This window comes from Chelonoidis abingdonii, chromosome 10 (assembly GCF_003597395.2).
Source record: "Chelonoidis abingdonii isolate Lonesome George chromosome 10, CheloAbing_2.0, whole genome shotgun sequence".
Lineage (NCBI taxonomy): Eukaryota > Metazoa > Chordata > Testudines > Testudinidae > Chelonoidis > Chelonoidis abingdonii.
Window position 1 is genome coordinate 73,277,216 of NC_133778.1, and position 19,656 is coordinate 73,296,871.

General features: G+C 44.2%; 1 protein-coding gene across 1 annotated transcript in view; it reads right to left on the bottom strand.

The window, feature by feature from the left end:
* PTPN4 (protein tyrosine phosphatase non-receptor type 4) overlaps positions 1 to 19,656 on the bottom strand; it is a 204,525-nt gene that overhangs the window by 9,739 nt on the left and 175,130 nt on the right. The window contains 3 exon segments of the mRNA XM_032795835.2: positions 1,985 to 2,120; positions 14,637 to 14,785; positions 18,442 to 18,570. Of these exon segments, the coding sequence (XP_032651726.1) occupies positions 1,985 to 2,120; positions 14,637 to 14,785; positions 18,442 to 18,570 (414 nt within the window).

Sequence of the window (19,656 nt, forward strand, 5' to 3'; positions counted from 1 at the left end):
ATATTTTTCTGTTTGAAGATTTCTCTAGAAAATTGACTCCTCAGTTCTTTTCATTTATGACACGGGAAGAATGAACATGGCGTAGTTCCACCTTGTGGAAAGTGCATGTATCAATCCAGAAATGGAAAGGCAGGAGGTAGTAGTCTAAAGCAGTGGTCCCCAACCTTTTTGTGGCCAGTAGCACATTCATGTTTTCAGAAGAGTGTGGTGGGCACCAACAACTACTCACTTACAGGGCTGGCTCCAAGCACCAGTGGAGCAAGCGTGTCCTTGGGGCAGCACATGCTACAAGGCAGAATTCCGTCCGTTCTGCAGAGTCAGAGTGTTTTTGTTTGGTTTTGGTTTTTTCTGGTGCCAGTTCTGGGCAGTGCGGAGAGAAGTCGGAGAGAAGCCAGGACGACACAGAACACTGGCACCCGCAGCCTGCAGCCCTGGAGTACTCTGTCCCCAGCGGGCGCAGGTCCCTGGCTTCTCTCCCCTGCTGGGCACTAGGCAGACCCCACGCCTGCCGGGGACAGAGAACACCAGCTCCTGGAGCCTGCAGCCCTGGAGTTCTCGGTCGCCGCGGCTTCTCTCCGGCTTAAGCTGCAGCCCCGTGCCCGCCAGGGACCGAGAACACCAGCGCCCACAGTCTGCAGCCCCAGAGAAGCTGGAGAGAAGCCGCAGCCCCACGCCTGCCAGGGACCGAGAACACCAGCACCCGCAGCCTGCAGCCCCAGAGTTCTCTGTCCCTGGCAGGCGTGGGTCCGCGGCTTCTCTCTGGCTTAAGCTGCGGCCCTGTCCTGCCAGGGACGGAGAACACTGGCACCCACAGTCTGCAGCCCCGGAGAAGCTGGAGAGAAGCTGCAGCCCCGCGCCTGCCAGGGACTGAGAACACTGGCGCCCGCAGCCTGGAACCCCAGAGTTCTCTGTCCCCGGCAGGTGCGGGTCCATGGCTTCTCTCCCCTGCTGGGCACTAGGAGGGCGCCATGGTGCCCGCGGGCACCACGTTGGGGATCACTGGTCTAAAGAGACATGATAACATGCAGAGTTTAGGCAGTCCCTGAGAAAAAACACTGAATCTGGTTTAGTCTGTTACACTGGTGATGTAATAGTTAAAGAGAAGGATTTCACTGAAATTTTGCCTTATGTCTATTTAAGCTCAACTATGAACTGCTGTCAGATGGAACTTATGTCTGACTCCAAGACAAATGAAAGTTCTTAAACAGATTCTAAATTTATTCTCAAACAAAAATTACCTTAAAATAGAATTAAGGTAGAGAATACAAATCAGTAACTTAGGCTAAAGTACATTACAGGGATGTTGCAATTATCCCCAAACCAAGCACTATAAACCTAGGAAAACTCCAAAGATACTAAGAAAAATGTGCAAACACACAGTTAAGGCACCCAAAAAATTATAATCCCAGATTGGATTGAACTGATTTTTAAAGACACAATAGATTTCTTCTCTGTGTTCCTCTCTATTGTGTCACTACAGGGCAGAGTTAAAGTTACTTTTTGTATTGCCAGAGCAGAATTACACAGCTGGATTGTATCACCCAGCTTTCCCCTAATTCATCTCCTCCAAATTCCTTCTGCTTCTTGGAACTCTTTCCATTTCTCTTCACACATACTCCAGTACCTTGTTCCTTCCTGTCACTCTCCCTTTCCACATCTCTAGTTTCACTTTCCTACTCTCTCCATTCATTAGGCAGATCTGGCGCAAAAGATAGCTTTTGAAAAGAAATATTTAGAATTAATAGTGATTTTTGCCATTTATTTTCATTATTAAAAAAGTATGTCTGTCAGCAGAAGCTGCTACAGAGAAACTCATGAAAAATCACTGAGATATCTTATTGTTCTCAGTGGACCAATACCATAGCAACTCTCAGTTAAACTGCCCTCTTTCAAAATATCCAGCACCTCTTACTGTCTTCAGTGAAACCACTGAGTAACATGAGATTACTTTTCTACAATGTACAGTAGTAAGTATGATACTTACAGGTGTTTGGATCATCATGGCCCTTTGATCTCTCATTGTTCTCACAATATCTAATGGATAAACAGGCTGATTGCACTCAATAAGACACATAGCTGTTTCCATAGTGATAAGAACCCCTGTCCGTCCAATCCCAGCACTGGAAAAGAAAAACGTGTCATATCATTAACCACCTTCAAACTCTTTTTTTAAAAAATGATACACTCCTAAAATGTAAAAAACATTTTATCATTAAAATCTTCAATATCTAAATATACCCCAGAGAAATCTATGATTAGTACAACAGAGGGTTACTGATGACATTCTACTGTAAGAGCAGTGTTTGTACATAATGTTGGAAGTTTTCTGTCCTTCCTGGATATAAAAACTCAGTGGGAAATTTTCAAAGCATTGGATGGATCTCTTATCCTTCTGAGTAAGTTTGCATTTTTCTATCTCTGCACATTTCTTTGTCCTCCTAGAATATAAAACCTGAAGAATTTCACAATATTTTGCTGCAGTATAACCAAGCAATCTATTTTCAGGGGGTTCCAAACTCCCAACTGCTGGAGAGCTATTCGGCTCACCACGGGAGCTGAAGAGCCCTACACTGAATAGCATTCAATATCATTTTGCTGTGAACAAAAAAAGACAAGTTACCTGTTCCATAACTGGTGCTCTTCGAGATGTGCTGCTCATGTCCATTCCACATTAGTTGCGTATGTTCGCCACATGCACCGGTGCTGGAAGTTTTTCCCTCGGCAGTATCCATAGGGGAGCAGCTCTAGCGCCCTCTGGAGTGGTGCCTGCATGGTGCTGTATAAGGGGAGCCGCCAGCTCCCTCCACCCTCAGTTCCTTCTTGCTGGAAACTCTGACAGTGTTGAAGGAGGGTGGGTCATGGACTGGACATGGGCAAGACATCTTGAACAACACTAGTTATGGAACAGGTAACTGTCTTTTCTTCTTCAAGTGCTTGCCCATATCCATTCCATGTTAGATGACTCCAAGCAGTTCCTGTGGAGGCAGGAAGTTCATGGCTGTGGAGATTGTAATACAGCTCTGCCGAACCCAGCATCATCTCTGGCCTGCTGAGTGATGGCATGAGACGTGAACGTGTGCAGCGAGGACCATATCGCTGCTCTACAGATGTCCTGGATCGGGATGTGCGCCAGGAAGGCTGCCGAAGACTCCTGTGCTCTAGTCAAATGAGCCCTGATGATCAGCAGCGGCGGAACCTTTTCTAGTTCATAACAGGTCTTTATGCAAGAGGTGATGTAGTTGGAAATCCTATGCGAAGAAACTGGAAGTCCCTTCATCCTATTCATTGTAGCAATGAAGAACTGCATCGATTTACAGAAAGGCTTGGTATGCTCCAAATAAAAAGCCAAGGCCTTCCAGACATCCAGTGTAAACGCAGTCTTGTGAGACTTAGGACAGATCACTTGCAGGAATACGTCCTGGCTCATGTGGAAGGAAGACACCACCTTCGGCAGGAAGGACGGGCGGGTCACAGCTGGACCTTGCCCTTATAAATACTGTGTAAGGCGGTTCTGTGGTCAAGGCCTTAATCTCTGAGACTCATCTCGCCGACATCACTGCCACCAGGAAAAGTGACTTTCCAGGACAAGTAGGAAAGGGAGCAGGAGCCTAGCGGCTCGAAAGGCAGGCCGGTGAGCTTGGAGAGGACAGAAGCCCATACCTCCGGGTAAAGCCTCTTGAGGTCCCTCAGGAATCTGACAGTCATGTCATGAGAAAAGACTGTCTGACCTTGGATTGGCTGGGGGAACACGGAGATGGCTGCAAGGTGCACTCTGAGGGAAGAATGCACCAGACCCTGGTTCCTGGGCTGCAGTAAGTAGTCCAAGATAGACTGCACTGAAGAACGCGAGAGAGAAATGCCATGCTCCGACATCCAGTGGGAAAACCTTGTCCACTTGGCCAGGAAAGTTAGTCTCGTGGATCGCTTCCTACTGCCCAGGAGGACCTTCTGGATCTCCTCCAAGCAGGTACGCGCCTCCAGATTCAACCATGGAGCATCCAACCCGAGACGTATAGAGACTCGAGACTGGGGTGCAGGAGCTGACCGTGATCCTGTGACAGCAGGTCCAGATGGTAGGGAAGGGGCAAGGGAGGGGCCACCGCCATGTTTATGAGTGTGCGGAACCAGCGCTGGTGAGGCCATGTGGGGCAATTACGATGAACTGTGCCTTGTCCCTCTTGATCTTTACTAGGACCCGGATGACCAGAGGGTACGTGTACATCAGACCCTCGGCCACGACAGGAGGAAGGCATCCGAGGGGGAGCCCTTGCTCAGGCCTTGCTGGGAAGAAAACCGATGGCACTTTCTGTTTCGCCTGACGGTAAACAGATCTACTTGGGGAGTTCCCTAGCTCTGGAAGATCATGCAGGCCACCTCTGGGTGGAGTGACCACTCGTAGTGAGAGGAGAAGTCCCTGCTGAGGTGATCTGCTAGGGCATTCCTGATGCCTGGGAGGTGACCAGATTCCAGATGGATGTGGTGGCTGATGCAGAAGTCCCAGAGATGGAGAGCCTCTTGGCAGAGAGCCAACAAGCACGCTCCTACTTGCCTGTTGATGTAGAACATTGAGCCCATATTGTCCATCAGGACTCTCACCACTTTGCCCGACATGTGCGGCAGGAAGACCCTGCAGGCCAGCTGGACCCCTCTGAGTTCCTTGACATTTATGTACAACACTGCCTCCTCTGGGGTCCACATTCCCTGGATCCAGAGATGTCTGAGGTACGCCCCCCAACTGAGGTCTGAAGCGTCCGACACTAGCTCAACAGATGGAGCAGTACTGTCGAATGAGACTCCTTCCAGGACTTTCTTGAGATCAGTCCCCCACTGCAATGAGGTGAGAACTCATAGACTCTAGGACTGGAAGGGACCTCGAGAGGTCATCGAGTCCAGTCCCCTGCCCTCATGGCAGGACCAAATACTGTCTAGACCATCCCAGGGGAATGGTGACAGTCTTCTCCACGTGGTCCCTGGATTGGGAATAGGTCGATGCCAGCCATTGCTGCAGGGGCCATATGCGGACTACCTGGCCTGGCAGACCACATGTGTGCAAGCTGCCATGTGTCCAGGCACAGGCACACCCTAGCCAATTTCAGGAAAAATGCGGATACTTCCGTGATGAGGTCTGTCAGGTCCTGAAACTTGTCTAATGGCTGAAATGCTCTCACCTGGGTTGAGTTTAGCATGGCCCAGATGAATTCTATCCTTTGAACTGGAACAAACATGGACTTTTTGTGGTTGACCAGTAATCCCAAGGAGTGGCATGTGGCTTGTAGTACAGCGACATCGGGTTGGACCTGAGCCTTGGAGCTGCCTTTGACCAGCCAGTCATTGAGGTACGGGTAAATCTGGATATGCTTAAGCCTGAGGTAGGCCGCAACTACAGACATGCACTTGGTAAACACCCTTGGTGCTGTACCAGGCCAAATGGAAGGACTACAAACTGGTAGTGAGCCTGGGAAGATCGCTACGTGAAAATATGCAACTTTCAGATCAAGGGCAGCATACCAGTCTCCCAGATCCAAGGAGGGGATAATGGAGGCTAGTAGACTATGCGAAACTTTAGTCTTTAGGTATCTGTTGAGGTCTCGCAGGTCATGTATGGGACGCAGACCACCCTTAGCCTTTGGGATCAGAAAATACCAGGAACAGAAACTCTTGTTCCAATAAGGAGGCAGGACTTTCTCCACTGCCCCCAGCTGTAAGAATCCCTGAACATCCTGCTCAAGAAGATTCTTGAGAGAAGAGTCCCTGAAGATGGACAGGAAAGTGGGGGTGTGGAAATAAATTGGAGGATATAACCACGTGCCACCATACTGAAGACTCAGCAGTCTGAAGTTATTGCTGACCATGCTGGGAGGAAAAAGAAAAGGCGACTGCAAAAAATTGGGAAAATTGGATCCAGGGAATAGACTGGTAGGTCCCTCTAGGGCATGCCCTCAAAATGACTTTTTAGCTCCTTGCTTGGAGCGGTTCGAGCCTGACTGGGCAGAGGGTGGGGGCAGGGTGGCTTGCATGCTGTCTATAGCCCTTGGGTTTTTTGTGCAGTGGGTCCTACTGGGGCTGGCTTTCTTGCCCCTAGGGTAGCTGCAGTTTGAAACGCTTACGTGCCGGGCCTAGAATGTAGAGTCCTGGGGTGGTTCAGGAATCCTTCAGCCCATGTAATTTGTTGTCCCATCTGCTTCGCAAACAGGGCCTGGCCATCAAAGGGGAGGTCCTGAATCGACTGCTGACCCTCGGAGGACAACCCAGAAAGGAGCAGCTAGGATGCTTGCTGCATGGAAATGGCGTACACCAGGATGCAGGTGGCAGAGTCTGCCGCCGCTTGAACGGCCACCCTGTCAGCAGCCGTGTCCCTCATCGAGGATTGCCTGGAAATCTTTACAAAAACCTTCTGGGAGGGCATTCTTGAAGTTGGATGCGGTTTGCCACATATTAAAGTCATAGCGAGCAAGACGGGACTGGTAATTGGCCACATTCAACTGTAAGCTAGACGAGGAATAAATTTTCCATCTGAACAAGTGCAGTCTCCTGGAAACTTTATTTTTTGGGGTAGCTCTGGGTTGCCCCTGGAGTTCCCTGTAGTTAACTGTCTCAACCACCAGGGAATTTGGAGCAAGATGGGAGTAAAGGTATTCGTGTGTATGCTCTGCCCATTTGGAAATGGGGAACAGAAAGGAGGGGGTTTGCCACAAGGTATTGGATATCTTTTATAGCCCTTCATGAAGGGAAGAGGCACCCTAGCAGGGCCTGTGAAGGAGAGGATGTTGAACAGGGAGTCTGATTGCTCCTCCAACTCCTCCACCTGCAGGTAAAGGTTGGACATGACCCTCTTCAGCAGCTCCTGGTGTGCCTTAGCGTCATCTGAGGAACTGGGTGAGGGGGCTCTGTGATGGCCTTGTCCAGTGATGACGAAGAGGAGGCTGGTACCACAGGGCCAGCCACTGGGCAGGTTTTGGTACCAATGGTGCACACAGCACTAAGAGTCTGCGAGGCTGTCCCGCTGATGTGGAGCCTTGCTCCGTACCGGAGCCATATCTGGAGCAATTGCTACCCGGTGACCAGGATCCATTGGAGCGGCAACTCTGTGCCTGAGAATAATCATGGTCAAGCCTAGAGAAGGACTGGTCCGAGTGGGACATGCACCTCTGCGGGGACCTCGGGGATGGAAGACTGGCGATCCGTGCCTAGTGCTTCGAGACCAGTACCGGGATGAGGAGCGGGACCTGAGGTATAATAGGCCAGGCGCTGGGGGGGATCTCCCCTAATACGGTGACACCCATCTCAGGGATTGTTGGCGGGGCCTGTGACTCCAGTCTTCTGATCGTTCCCTGGATCTGTAACGGTGTTCTGCAACACGAAGGGCTGGTCCTGACGTTCCTGCCGGGGAGCACATGCCTCCATGGGTCTGCGCCAGGTAACCGGCAAGGTCCGCCTCAAATCCCACGGCCGGTGCCCAGGGTCCAGTGACCACAGAGGGCTCCAATGCGTATGCCTCCCTAACTCTGAGGCATGACGGCTTCAAGCAGGTGAACGGTGGCAGGATGTCCCCCGCGATGGGGAATGGTGCCACTGGGGTAAAGGCAGATGAAAGGTTCCAAGGTCGTGAGGTCTGGGCACCGATGAGGCCAGTGTGGGCAGCACTGGGAGCGTCAGGATCTCCTGCACAGCCTGGAGTGCTTCAGAAATATATGGCACCTGAAGCTGACAAAGGTCCGTCCCTGTGTCCAGGCCTTCAGGCGAGGAATGGGGTGGGCTGCATTGCTTGACATGCGCTGAGGCCCAACATCCTGATGGGGGAGATGAGTTGCCCGGTGTGGGTCTTAGCTCACACCCAGCCCTGTCCTTCCCCTTGCGTGGAATAGGAGACCGTCCCCTACCGGCCTTTTTCGACTTCTTGGCTGGGGCCATGGACAGGGATCGGTGCCGGCTCATTGAAATGGCTTGCCATGGTGCTGTGTGCCAAGTTGGACCTCTGCTCCGGGGCCAGAGTGAGCGCCGATTCCATCAGGAGTGCTATGAGTCTAATCTCGCAGTCTTTCTTAGTCCTAGGTTTAAAGGACTTGCAGATACGACACTTATCACTTATGTGCCCTTCATCAAGGCACCTAAGACAGCTACTACGCAGATCGCTCATGGGCATGGGCCGTTGGCAGTGATCGCAGGGCTTAAAGAATGGGGACAGGGCATTCCCTGACCCATGGCTAAGTCCCCGACAAGTCTAACAAAACTAACTATTGCTAAGGGCTAACTAACTCAACTACTAACTATGTACAAGAACTCCAGTTCGTACGAACGAAGCCTAAGCAATACTAGTAAAAGCAGTGAATGTTCTGTGCACTGTCACTGGGGGCAAGAAGGAACTGAGCGTGGGGGGAGCCAGAGGTGTCCCTTATACCGTGCCATGAGGGCATACTCCAGTTCCCTTCAAATTATTTTTTTTTAAAGGTCCTTCAGCCTAATAAGCTCCCTCTTTCTTCACTGTGGCAAATGGTTCATTTCAGAATCATCAGGCAGTGAGGGGGTGCTTCAGTTCACGATACCCCATTAGAAGCTTTTTACTGAATAACTCCTGTCCCATCTTCCACATTAGGACAACACCAACCCCAATTAGCTTGACTGCTGTATGTGGTAACTGAACAGGTGCATTCTATGACTAACCCTGTGAAGTCGGCCAGCTTGGGTAACTGAATTATGCTGAAATTAACACCATCCTGCTGTTTCTCTGGACAAATAACTTGGAATAGAGAGAAGTTGCCACTGCTGGACAGACAGCAGTCTCTTTGGAGGCCAGCAGCTGCGCAGGACACATTTTGGCTGGTCAGAGCAGATGTCTAAAAATCCACAACTACACTGTGTAGTAGTATTTTTTTTAGACAATCACTACGGACTTATTTAATGACATGGTCACATAGCAGGGCATCAGAAGTGAATTCCCAGCTGAGATTACAATGCATAGTGCTGAAGTACTATGCATTGAAGATGAAGAGCTAGATTCTGTGTTCTACTTTATGCTGCTCAGATGGCATAAAATGCCCCTATAGTTGTTAGAACTGGCTCCCAGGGCAGTTGGATGGCATGCTAGCCTTGGTCCCTCCACTCCATTCCTGCACTGAACTTTGCTCTTAAAGGAGTGGAGAAGCTGGCCTAAAGCCTTGGCTTGTAAAAAAATAAATAAATAGGAAATGTACTAACCAAAAGTTGGTGACAAAATGTTTAAACTTGAAATAAAATAATCTCCAGTTAGGAATCTATGCTTCAGAAGGTAAGCATTAGCAGGATCCTGCTTCTGTACACGAAAAAGGATGTGTCTACATAAAAAAACCCGCCTAATCTCAACATCTTTATAATAAAAGATAAACTACAACATGAAGGTTCCCAAGTGGCAAAATAGTGAGAAGTCTTACAGAAAGGATATTTATTCAAAATTAAAAACAAAAAAGGCTTGCTTTTAATTTCTTTATGTGTATGTACACACTCTTCCGGAGTTAAGAAACCTCAGAGAACACCTAAAACTGAGGCAATTTACTCTTGAGCATGGTAAACATGTTGTTTTAAATTAAAATGTTTCATATTAAGAGAAATTACAATAAAATAAACACTTGGTACTGTCGGGAAACCAGTGTTTTCCATTTGTCAACATGATTGGGAACCTGTATTTGCGTCATTATATGTACCTTAAATGATACAGTTTGAAGGTGTTTCAGACCAAAGTGAAAATGTTTGCTTTTAAACAAATTGAATCTTATAAGTACACATTAATAAAGAAACTGTAACTTATCTTGATCAGTTTTATTTTTAATACAATTTAGAATTTAAATATTCTACAAAACTTTAATATGTTCCTTTATAATTCTGTCCAGAAGGTGGCATCAAAGGTTACCATATAATGTAGTGGTTTGAATAGAACTTTATCATTAGGGGCAAATACAATATTGTATGAAAAACTGCTCAACAAAAAGAAGTTAGGAATATACTCAGGATTCCTATGGATAATGCTCCAAATATCAAGATATATATGCACTGTACCAAGATTTAGTGTATCCTTCATTAGAAAGAATACAATTATTTTAGAAAATTAGAAAAAATGTATCCAACCCTAAAACAGAATTAGTCCTTATAATTCAGATTAGCACTCTTTCATTTCCCATATGTTAAGCTGTTTGATAACAAAGCAGAGGAAGAGGAAGTTATTCATCTTGTGCAGTAATGATGGTTTTTCGAGAGATGTCCCCCTATGGATGCTCCACTGTAGGTGTGCTTGCATCCCTGAGCTGTTGATTGGAGAACTTTGGTAGCAGTGTCTGTTCGGCCCACACATGTACTGTCCCCTCTTCATATTCTGCCATGAGCTAATCACCATTGCCTGGCGAACCTCCATCAGTTCCTTCTCTACCACAGAGTCCCTGACAAGAACTCTGAAGTGGAGGGAAGAAGGGTGGGTCATGGAGCATCCATAGCAACACACATCTCAAAGAACAAGTTACTGCACAAGGTGACTAACTTCCTTTTCTTCTTCAACTAGTGTCCCTATGGATGTTTCACTATAAGTGACTTCCAAGCAGTATCCCTAATGGGAGGAGGCTGGGGCTTCAGAGTTGAGTCTGCTATGAATGGTAATACTGTGGAGCCAAAGATAGTGCCGGAAGCAGAGTCCCCCAGTAATCACAAGTGTTCTGCAAAGGTATGCACAGATGTCTAAACTGCTTCCCGGCAGATTTCCAAGACAGGGACATTCTTCAGGAATGTGACAGAGGAGGAAATCAACCTTGTGGAGTGTGGTCAGAGAATAACCTTTTTCTGAAAGAACTGTATTAGGACAGTGTGCCATCAGTGCTGCTATCTCCCCAAGTCTCCTCGCTAAGGTGATTGCCACCAGGAATGCTGTCTTCATAAACAGGTATGGGAGCAAACGAGTGGCAATGGGTTCAAAGGGCAGTCTAGTTAGGTGAAGCTTCCTATCTTCCAGGTGAATCTTGATGCAAGTCTCCAGGTGGCTGGAGAGCTGCTTGCATTAGAAGGTGTGTTAGTCTCAGCTCTCTGTCCTTTCGAGACCACAGCTTCAGCTGTTGACAAAAAACACACTTCTGGGGAAAATGGCTTTCCCTGAGGCAACGGACACAATAGGAATATCCGTCCATTAAGGAATGGCCTGTTTACAGGAGAGGCACCTCTTAAACTTCAGTGAACCAGGCATACCCCACACAGGGGTAGTTCCCAGAAAAAGGGGAAGTAGTAAATAAAGTTTGTGGGGGAGGGGGTTGTTTTTTTTTTTGTTTTTTTTTTTTAAGGAAAAAAACAAATGAAACTCTAAACTCACAAAAGAAAGATTAAGTTAGAACAATAGGGTTAACAATCTGATGAACGGACAGCTAATAGCTTTGTCTCTAGCCAGGGGTGGTTGAGAAGAAACTGAAAGGGTTCTCCCCTGCAAGGCTGGTTAGCCTTGTGGTAGAGCACGAGGAGGAGACAACATATGTGCAGGCCAAATGGACACTGCTACCAAAATTCTCCGATCAGCAGTGCAGGGCCGCATGAGCACCTACAGTGGAGCACCCATAGGGACACTACCCGAGGAAGCAACAGTTATTTACTGGGAAGTCACTGATTTGCAAAGAACATAAATGTTGACAATTTCTCTCTCTATAGTTCTCCCTTAGCAGCAATTAGTGTTCAGATATACAGATTTTTAAATGGCTGATATTAACTCTTTTTGGTCTGTCTAGGCCACACATTAATAGTTTTGTGGCATAAGTACTGTATTCTAAGAGAGTTGGACACCAGTTTAAAAAAACATAACTCAATGTAGTTTCATATACAAAGTTTTTCCTGCCAATTTTTGTGGCTTTACAATCACTTGTGTCTATTATTGCAAGGAAGGCAAGATTCACTCTAATGGATCTGCAGTTTTTTCTATTTTCCTGGGATCAAACTGGAGAGAAAAAAAGGTGGTGGTATTCTTCCATGCTCTTACAAGAAAGTAAGTGCCAGCCAGGTTAGCTGTCGAAACGAGAAATCACCGCAGTAGACTTGGCAGATATTCAAAATATGTGCATCACATGACATCCCTAGAATCCTTGAGCTTGAGTCCCCTGGGTATGGGTCCTTCTTGACTGAAGAAGAAATGTGATAGTATCTCTAAAATGCCACTCACCTGAGTTACCCTCATGATACATCACACACAGTAAATTGTGCAAGGTCTGTGACCCTCCCTCTCTTTTCTTACATGAAGCATGAAATAGCTATCAGTGCTGTCATTAAAGTTTTCACCATCGGGCAGCTGAATTAACACCTCCCTGAGATGAATGAGGCACTTGACACCTCCCAGAGGTATTATTCTAGGCTCTCTGCAAACTAGCGCCATGTCTACACTAGCACATATGTTGGCAAAACTTTTGTTGCTCAGAGGTGTGAAAAAACCACTCCCCTGAGTGACATAAGTTTTGCCGGCACAAGTGCTCATCTGCACAGCGCTATGTCGGCAGGAGAGCTACCACCGCTCATCGAGCTGATTTTATTATGTCGACAGGAGAGCTCTCTCCCATTGGCGTAACGCAGCTACACAAGTGCTCTTGTAGCAGCTCAGCTGTATCAGTACAGCTCTTTGGCTGTAAGCTTGTAAATACAGACATGGCCTCAGTCTCTGCAACAGTAATTCCTAGTTCACACTTTTGAAGTTTTCTTTGCAATCACATACTTTAGCTAGAAATATACTTTAAAAAAAACAAACAAACGAAAAAACCTTTAAAGTTAAGATTCTGGAGAAAAAGAAGTGTTGGTATTCTGCACTGCCACAGTGTCCAAGCTTTGCCTTGGGCAGAAGAAAATGTATTTCCCTCCCATTCCTGTGTGAAAGACCCAGACAAAACCAGGAGAAACTGACAATACACAAGAGGCTGTCAAATGCACAAAGTAAACATACTGGGGAAAAAACCAACAATTTTTGCTCTAATCTTTTCCAGTGTAGTGGGGTGGTCACTCACTCCTGCCTTAAAAGGCTTAAAACAGCCCAGGGAGAGAGCTGTAGCAGGGAAGGAAAAGCGGGGCTGATTGGGGAAAGCAGCTTCAGCTGGAAGCCATGCCCCAATCAGGCCAAGGCTGGCTTAATGAGGGCCCAGCTGGCCCTTTAAGAGGGCTGAGGCCAGAGACAGACTCTCTCTAGTTTTGAGAGGGAGGGACCTGGCTGCAGGGAGTAGAAAGATGGTACCTGGAGTGGAGCAGAGCTGGGGGAAGGCCCAGGGAGCTGGGGAGCTCCGGCCTGGAAACCCCACAGGTTGCGACCTAGTGGAAGGCCAATTAGGTACTGGGGTCGCAGGGGGCAGCCCATGGGAAGGCAAAGGCAGCAGGTCCAAACCCCCCTTGCCTATGATGAGTGGCTTTTACACTGCAGTCTGCCCCAGTGAGCAGGGGCTAGATGGTGCCTAGCAGTAGCTCATGACTGAGGCAAGGTGGGGATAGAAGGTTGGGGGTTCTCCTGGGTGGGGAGACCCTGAGACTGCAGGGATATTGCCAGGGGGCAGCACGCAAAAGACAAGGGGGCCAGAGGCAGGGGACATCGGACTGAAGAGGGCACTCCGGAGGCTGGACACACTAGTTTCCTGAGATGACCAGCAGGAGGTGCCGCAGTGGTGAGTAGTGCACCGAGACATCCAGTTATAATAATCTTAGGTCTTACGTGTAAAAACAGTAGATAAAAAAATTAAGTTAAGTTCACGGTGTCCCTTTAGCCTCTGTTTCCTCACCTATAAAATGGGTATATTACTTGACAGGTTAGATTGTAAGGGTTACTGTTTATACAGCATTTTGAAGATGAAAGGGCCAAAGTCTATTCACATATGTATGCCTGCAATTCTCAAAGAAGTCATTGGGTGATGTGCATGTTGATTTGAAGACAAAATTTGGCATTAACTATTATTCCTTCTACTTACATTAAGTGCTGTGGAGATTCTGTGTTAGATGGATTCTAAATGTGAATGATAAAATGTTAACTGTCACTAAAAACTATTTAATAAGAACAGCACATTAATAGTCTATGTAAATCTGAAATACACCTTAAAGAAAACATGAATACAGTTGTTTTCATTCATGTCAAAGTAAACAAATGTTAAGTATTTGAATCTGGTAAATATGGATACACAACTATTCAGTACTGTAGAGAAGACAGACTTTAGTGAAAAAGTGATTTATGTCACTATTGTACAAGATAGAAAGAGAGAGATCTTGTCCTTATGGATATAAGATTTATCCAGTTCTTTTTGAATTTTGCAGTTCACAGGCACTGTATGTATAGCAGTTTCCTAAATGGGAAGTGGTTTCGTCTCCCTCTAGAATTACCATGATCATTACTAACCTATCCACAGGCATTTTACCTATATGAAACAAGACAGTGCATTTGATTCTGAAAACTGCTCACTCAACTGTGATGCTAATAGCAAAAGGTATAGAGAATTATGGATAACTGTTCAATTCAAATTTTAAATCCCCTTGTCTCTTTCCTTTAACAGGAACTCAATGAAATTTATAATTGAATTTAATCAGAAATGGTGAACAATAAAAGACTAAATAAAATACAGAAGAAAGCATGTGATAAGAGGCATTCAGTCAGACTATTTATGAAAGTTAGAAAAAACAAATACCTGCAATGAACAACAACAGGTTCTTCTCTGCCAGCTCTCTTTTTTCGTACAAGACACACAAAATCCAGGAAGTCACTGGAATCATCAGGAACCCCATGATCAGGCCATGCTACATACTGGATCTGGGTGAGCTGACGAGTTTCATTTTTCTAATCAGGAATACAAAATTTGTTCAAATGTAATTCAGACTTCATAATAAAAAAAACAGAGAATCAACTATACTCGCATAATTATCTCTCATTTAGACATCTCAAAGCACTTTATGAATATTAATTATTTGCCAATACATATTTTAGAATCCTATTTTTCCTTATAAACAATAATAAAAGGCACAAATATGTCTTTATAAGCCATTCAGAGTACGTCTCTAGAACAGACAAGCTATTACTTTGGCTTTTCTGCTAAAGTCTGTTTTACTGTTATCTAATCTTTTCAATCCACTCCGTCTGTTGGTGGAGCTCTCTGGGGCAGAAACAGTCTTGTTTTGTTATACATAGTGCCTAGTACAATCAGACCTTGATCCTGACTAGTGCTCCGAGTTATTACCATAATATAAACATAATGCATCAGAAATGGGCTGGAATACATTTCTAAAATTCACTACCAAAGTGCATTGTAAAATAAGTAACCACGTGCAATTTGGACAGAAATACCATATACCAATTCAACAAAGCAGCAAAGAGATATGACTAATAATGCATAAGAAAGAGAAGATTGCTATTTTAAAGTGTAGTTCTACTCTGAAAAGCAATTTTCTAAAAGTAGTACTATGGGTTCCATGTTTGCTGCACCTAAATGGCAGATCACATTTTCTCAACTTTAAAGTGAAAAGATTTTTTCCCTCTAATGCCCAGTACCAAACACAGCCAGGCATCTTAAAAATCAGGCTATGCCTTTTCTGCCTCACACATTATTAGCAATACATAAGAATATAAAAGTGGCCCATCTAGCTCAGTATCTGTCTTCTGACAGTGGTCAATGCCAGGTGCCACAGAGGGAATGAACAGGCAGTCATCAAGTGGTCCATCCCCTATCGCCCATTCCCAGCTTCTGGCAAACAGAGGCTAGGGACACCATCCCTGCCCATCCTGGCTAATAGCCATGGATGGACCTATCCTTCACGAATTTATCTAGTTCTTTTTTGAATCCTGTTATTGTCTTGGCCTTCACAACATCCCCTGGCAATGAGTTCCACAGACTGACTGTGTGTTGTGTGAAAAAATACTTCCTTTTGTTTGTTTTAAACCTGCTGCCTATTCATTTCATTTGGTGACCCCTATTCTTGTGTTAAGGAAGTGTTATTTACTCCTCATATTTACTTTCTCCGCACCAGTCATAATTTTATAGACTTCAAGTATATCCCCCCATAGTCATCTCTCTTCCAAGCTGAAGAGTTCCAGTCTTATTCTCTCCTCATACAGAAGTTGTTCCATACTCCTAATAAAATATTCTGCAACAGAAACTTAGTTAACAATTATTTTGCCAGAAGAGAATCCAGCTCTCACATTCTCAGTTATGCTGGCACTGCAGGAATAATAAGAGTAAAAGATAGTCAAAAACTTGCCCTTGTCTATAAAAGAAACACATCTAACTGAATACACCCACCGATCAAACTTGTTGAATAAGAAGATATTATTTTTGTGCTCTCTTTTCTAACCATAACCACAACAGAACACACAACAGGTAGCCTAAAATAATAACAATTTCTAATTTAAAAAAAATCAGGGAATTGGGGGATTAAAGAATGTGGAAAATAAACATGACCTGAGGAGACTGCAGAAAGTGGAGCCAGAGGTATGTGGTGGCAATTCTGTATGCATGAGAGAAAACTTAAGTAGAGGAGAGTCTAGGAAAGGCAAAGAGGGAAGGAAAGGGGCTATGCAAGCAGATGGGCGAGGGAAATGGAAAGAGAGGGACCAGCAGGTGACGAGACCCTGAGTGCCATGGCCACAGACATCTACAGCTACATGTGGTATACACTGAGGTGTGTGCTAGAGTGCTGAAATGTAGAGAGATTGACCAGACAGTGGAACAGGAGAAGCAGCTGTGTAGTAGGAAAATTTCAGCTTTCTGAAATACAGGTACCTCTTGATGCACTAATTAAGTGCTCAGTCAGGATTACAGAATTACATTTAATTTATAATAAACATCAATAGCTAGTTAAGTACTTACTACATAAAAAGTACTACAAAATATACAGTAACCAAGATTTCTTCCACCACGTATCAGCCTCAGCACAACTTTATTTTCTACCCTGACTTATTTGGTTTACTGAAGGCCTTCTCCACCCAACCACATCCACATGCCTGCTAGACCAAAGTAATACTAAAAAAATTCCCAGATTTCTCCTATTTTTGGAGGATCACTGACTAGGCCTCATAAATCCTAAAATTTTGGAAGATATTCCTGTATTACATCTTCAAATTCATGTAACCCCTTGCCCATGGAATTCTCAAAATTGAAAGAGAAAAATACAGCTGTCCCCTTTTTTCTTTTTGCAAAATTACACCATAACAGCCATTTGACTAGCAGTCTCCATTAATTATGATGTAATTTCTCTCAGGAGAATCTCATTCTTTCTGATGCCATTCTGTGACTTATTATTCACTTATATATAAAACATACTGTACAACATCTGAGATGCAACAGAACACTGGGAGAATAGGCCTATTCTATGAGAAATTTTACAGATAAAATGACTGTTTTGGATAATTCAGCTGCAATAAACAACAGTGAGAACTTCCCAACTGATCTTTACTGCAAAAGCGTACAATATCAGAAAGTTTCAGTTAGTTGGGGAGTCATTTCATTCGATGTTTTAAAGATGATCATCTGCGCTCTGAATTGCACCTGGAAATGCAAAAGCAACCAGTGCAGAGCTCTTATCTTACTTAAGGGACGAAAAAATGGTAATCTTATTATTGTGCCAATCTGTGGTAACTGTCAAAATTACAAAAAGTATATTTTTGGAAGAACTGTAACTGTTTCACCTCAACAGAGCCACTGTCTTTCAAAATATCAATCCTCTCTCGTCTTCTAAGTTACTAGGAATTGGTTCTACCTGCAAATCCTTTTTCTTCAAGTTAATACATGAAGGATACTTACCCATAACCAGAGTTTTTTTAGATGGAACCTGCATATTCCCAACATTTAGAATTGTCCCCATAAATTTTGCCACCATATATCAGAAATCCAGGCTTTCATTTAAAAAGATGAAGCTTAAAGACATTGTTTTAGGAATACTATCCTCTTAATGTGGTTTGTTACCCTATTAAGAAATGTTTACTGAAAACTGTCCTTAGAGACACAATGTGTTTCTAGGCAGCAACAATGAAAAGTTTCTAATTTCTATCCTAATCTAATGCTGTTTGGAAAAGATCAAGGGAATATATTAAAATAAATCTCTAATAATTTCTTATTTAATTATTGTCATGGCTTTAGCTTTAGGATTATCTTGGATCAAAAAGCTCTTAGATAATTAAACACTCTCCCATATGACTAATATATTGCACTGTACCCATAACAAGAACAAGATTAAATTTCTGTTCAATTCCCTGAAAAGATAACACTAAAACTTTTTTGTGAACAAAAGGTATGTATTCATAAAAAAGAAAATAATTCACACCAAATAAGATCTTTCAAACTGAGACTCATTTTCTATGGGATTTTAAAATTATCAATTAATTGGATATAGTCAATAGTCTACATGTGGACGTGTTATAAAACTGGAAAGAATGTCCGCAGTTAGGTAATTCCACTTTGAGGATTCCACAGAATTTGACTAATAACTATATTATAGTTTTACCTCAAGGTTAGTCAGTGTCATCTCTCTGAAGACATAAGCAGGATTTCCTTCCTCTGAATGGCAGGTAATCTGGAAATTTCCATATGATGAGCTTCCTGTAGGCTCTGGCCAGTACTGATGGCACTTAACCTAAGGTCAAGAGGTTTTCAAAGATGACAGTCTTTAGATTCATAGAACATTATTTTTCCTCCTTTCTAGATTCAGCAAGTTCCCTTCTGAGCATTTTGTAATTACTACTGACTTACTTACTGAACATACAGCAGGGGTTTATAATTGAAAACGAGCTATTAATTGCATAACTGAAATAAAAAAATTCAAACTAGAGTAATTGATATTAGTCCTGAGCAGATGAATACAATTAACCAGTTTCAGCTGTTTTTGTGCATATGACATAATCAAAGGATCAAATTTTGACTCTGCAAATGCATGTAACTCCATGAAAGTTCCGTATGAATAGCTGAGGGCAAAATATGGTTTAAATTAGCTTTGCAGGATGAGCAGTTGCCATTCACCTTGAAGGCACCAAACTTTTCCTTGGATCTATCTGTGTGAATATTATAACTACACTGCCTGCAGGCACTTAAATACTTGATTTTCATACATAAAGTCAGGTAACATCATGTAGAAGTCTTGCTTCTCTTCTCAACTTTGCTTCCTTCACACAGGCCACAACTCTTGAGTTTAGTGTAATTGAATAGTGATGCCTTTAACTTTTGATATTACTTCTTTTTAAATATTCCCTTTTGACACCATAGTGACAGGTCCCTCCTTAGATCCACTCCTAACTTCTAAAACCCTAAAATAATCGTTCCGTAACGCAGATTTACATGAAAAAGAAAACATGTTGCTATAATGTGAAAGGAGGAGGGGGCCAGTCAGCAGTGACTAAGATTACTTCATGATGGGACAAAACTAAGGTGCATTAGGTGGTGGGTTTACCAAAATCTTTATGGTTAAATGAGAACTTTAAAGAAGACCAACTTTACGACAAACTGCTTAAATGTCCAAATATAAATAGAGGTCCTTTCAGTTCGCATACTTTTTATCTTTCTAATCCACCCGGCAGGGTCTGTAAAAGCAGCCATATCTGCAGACTTTCTGCTCCCCTGAGACACTCTGGCATGCAGTGGGATAGTGACTTCATTAGCTCCTTGATCAGCATTAGAGCAGGGAGTCTGCCGATAGGTAAGACAAATGAAGTTCTTTTATTTCAAT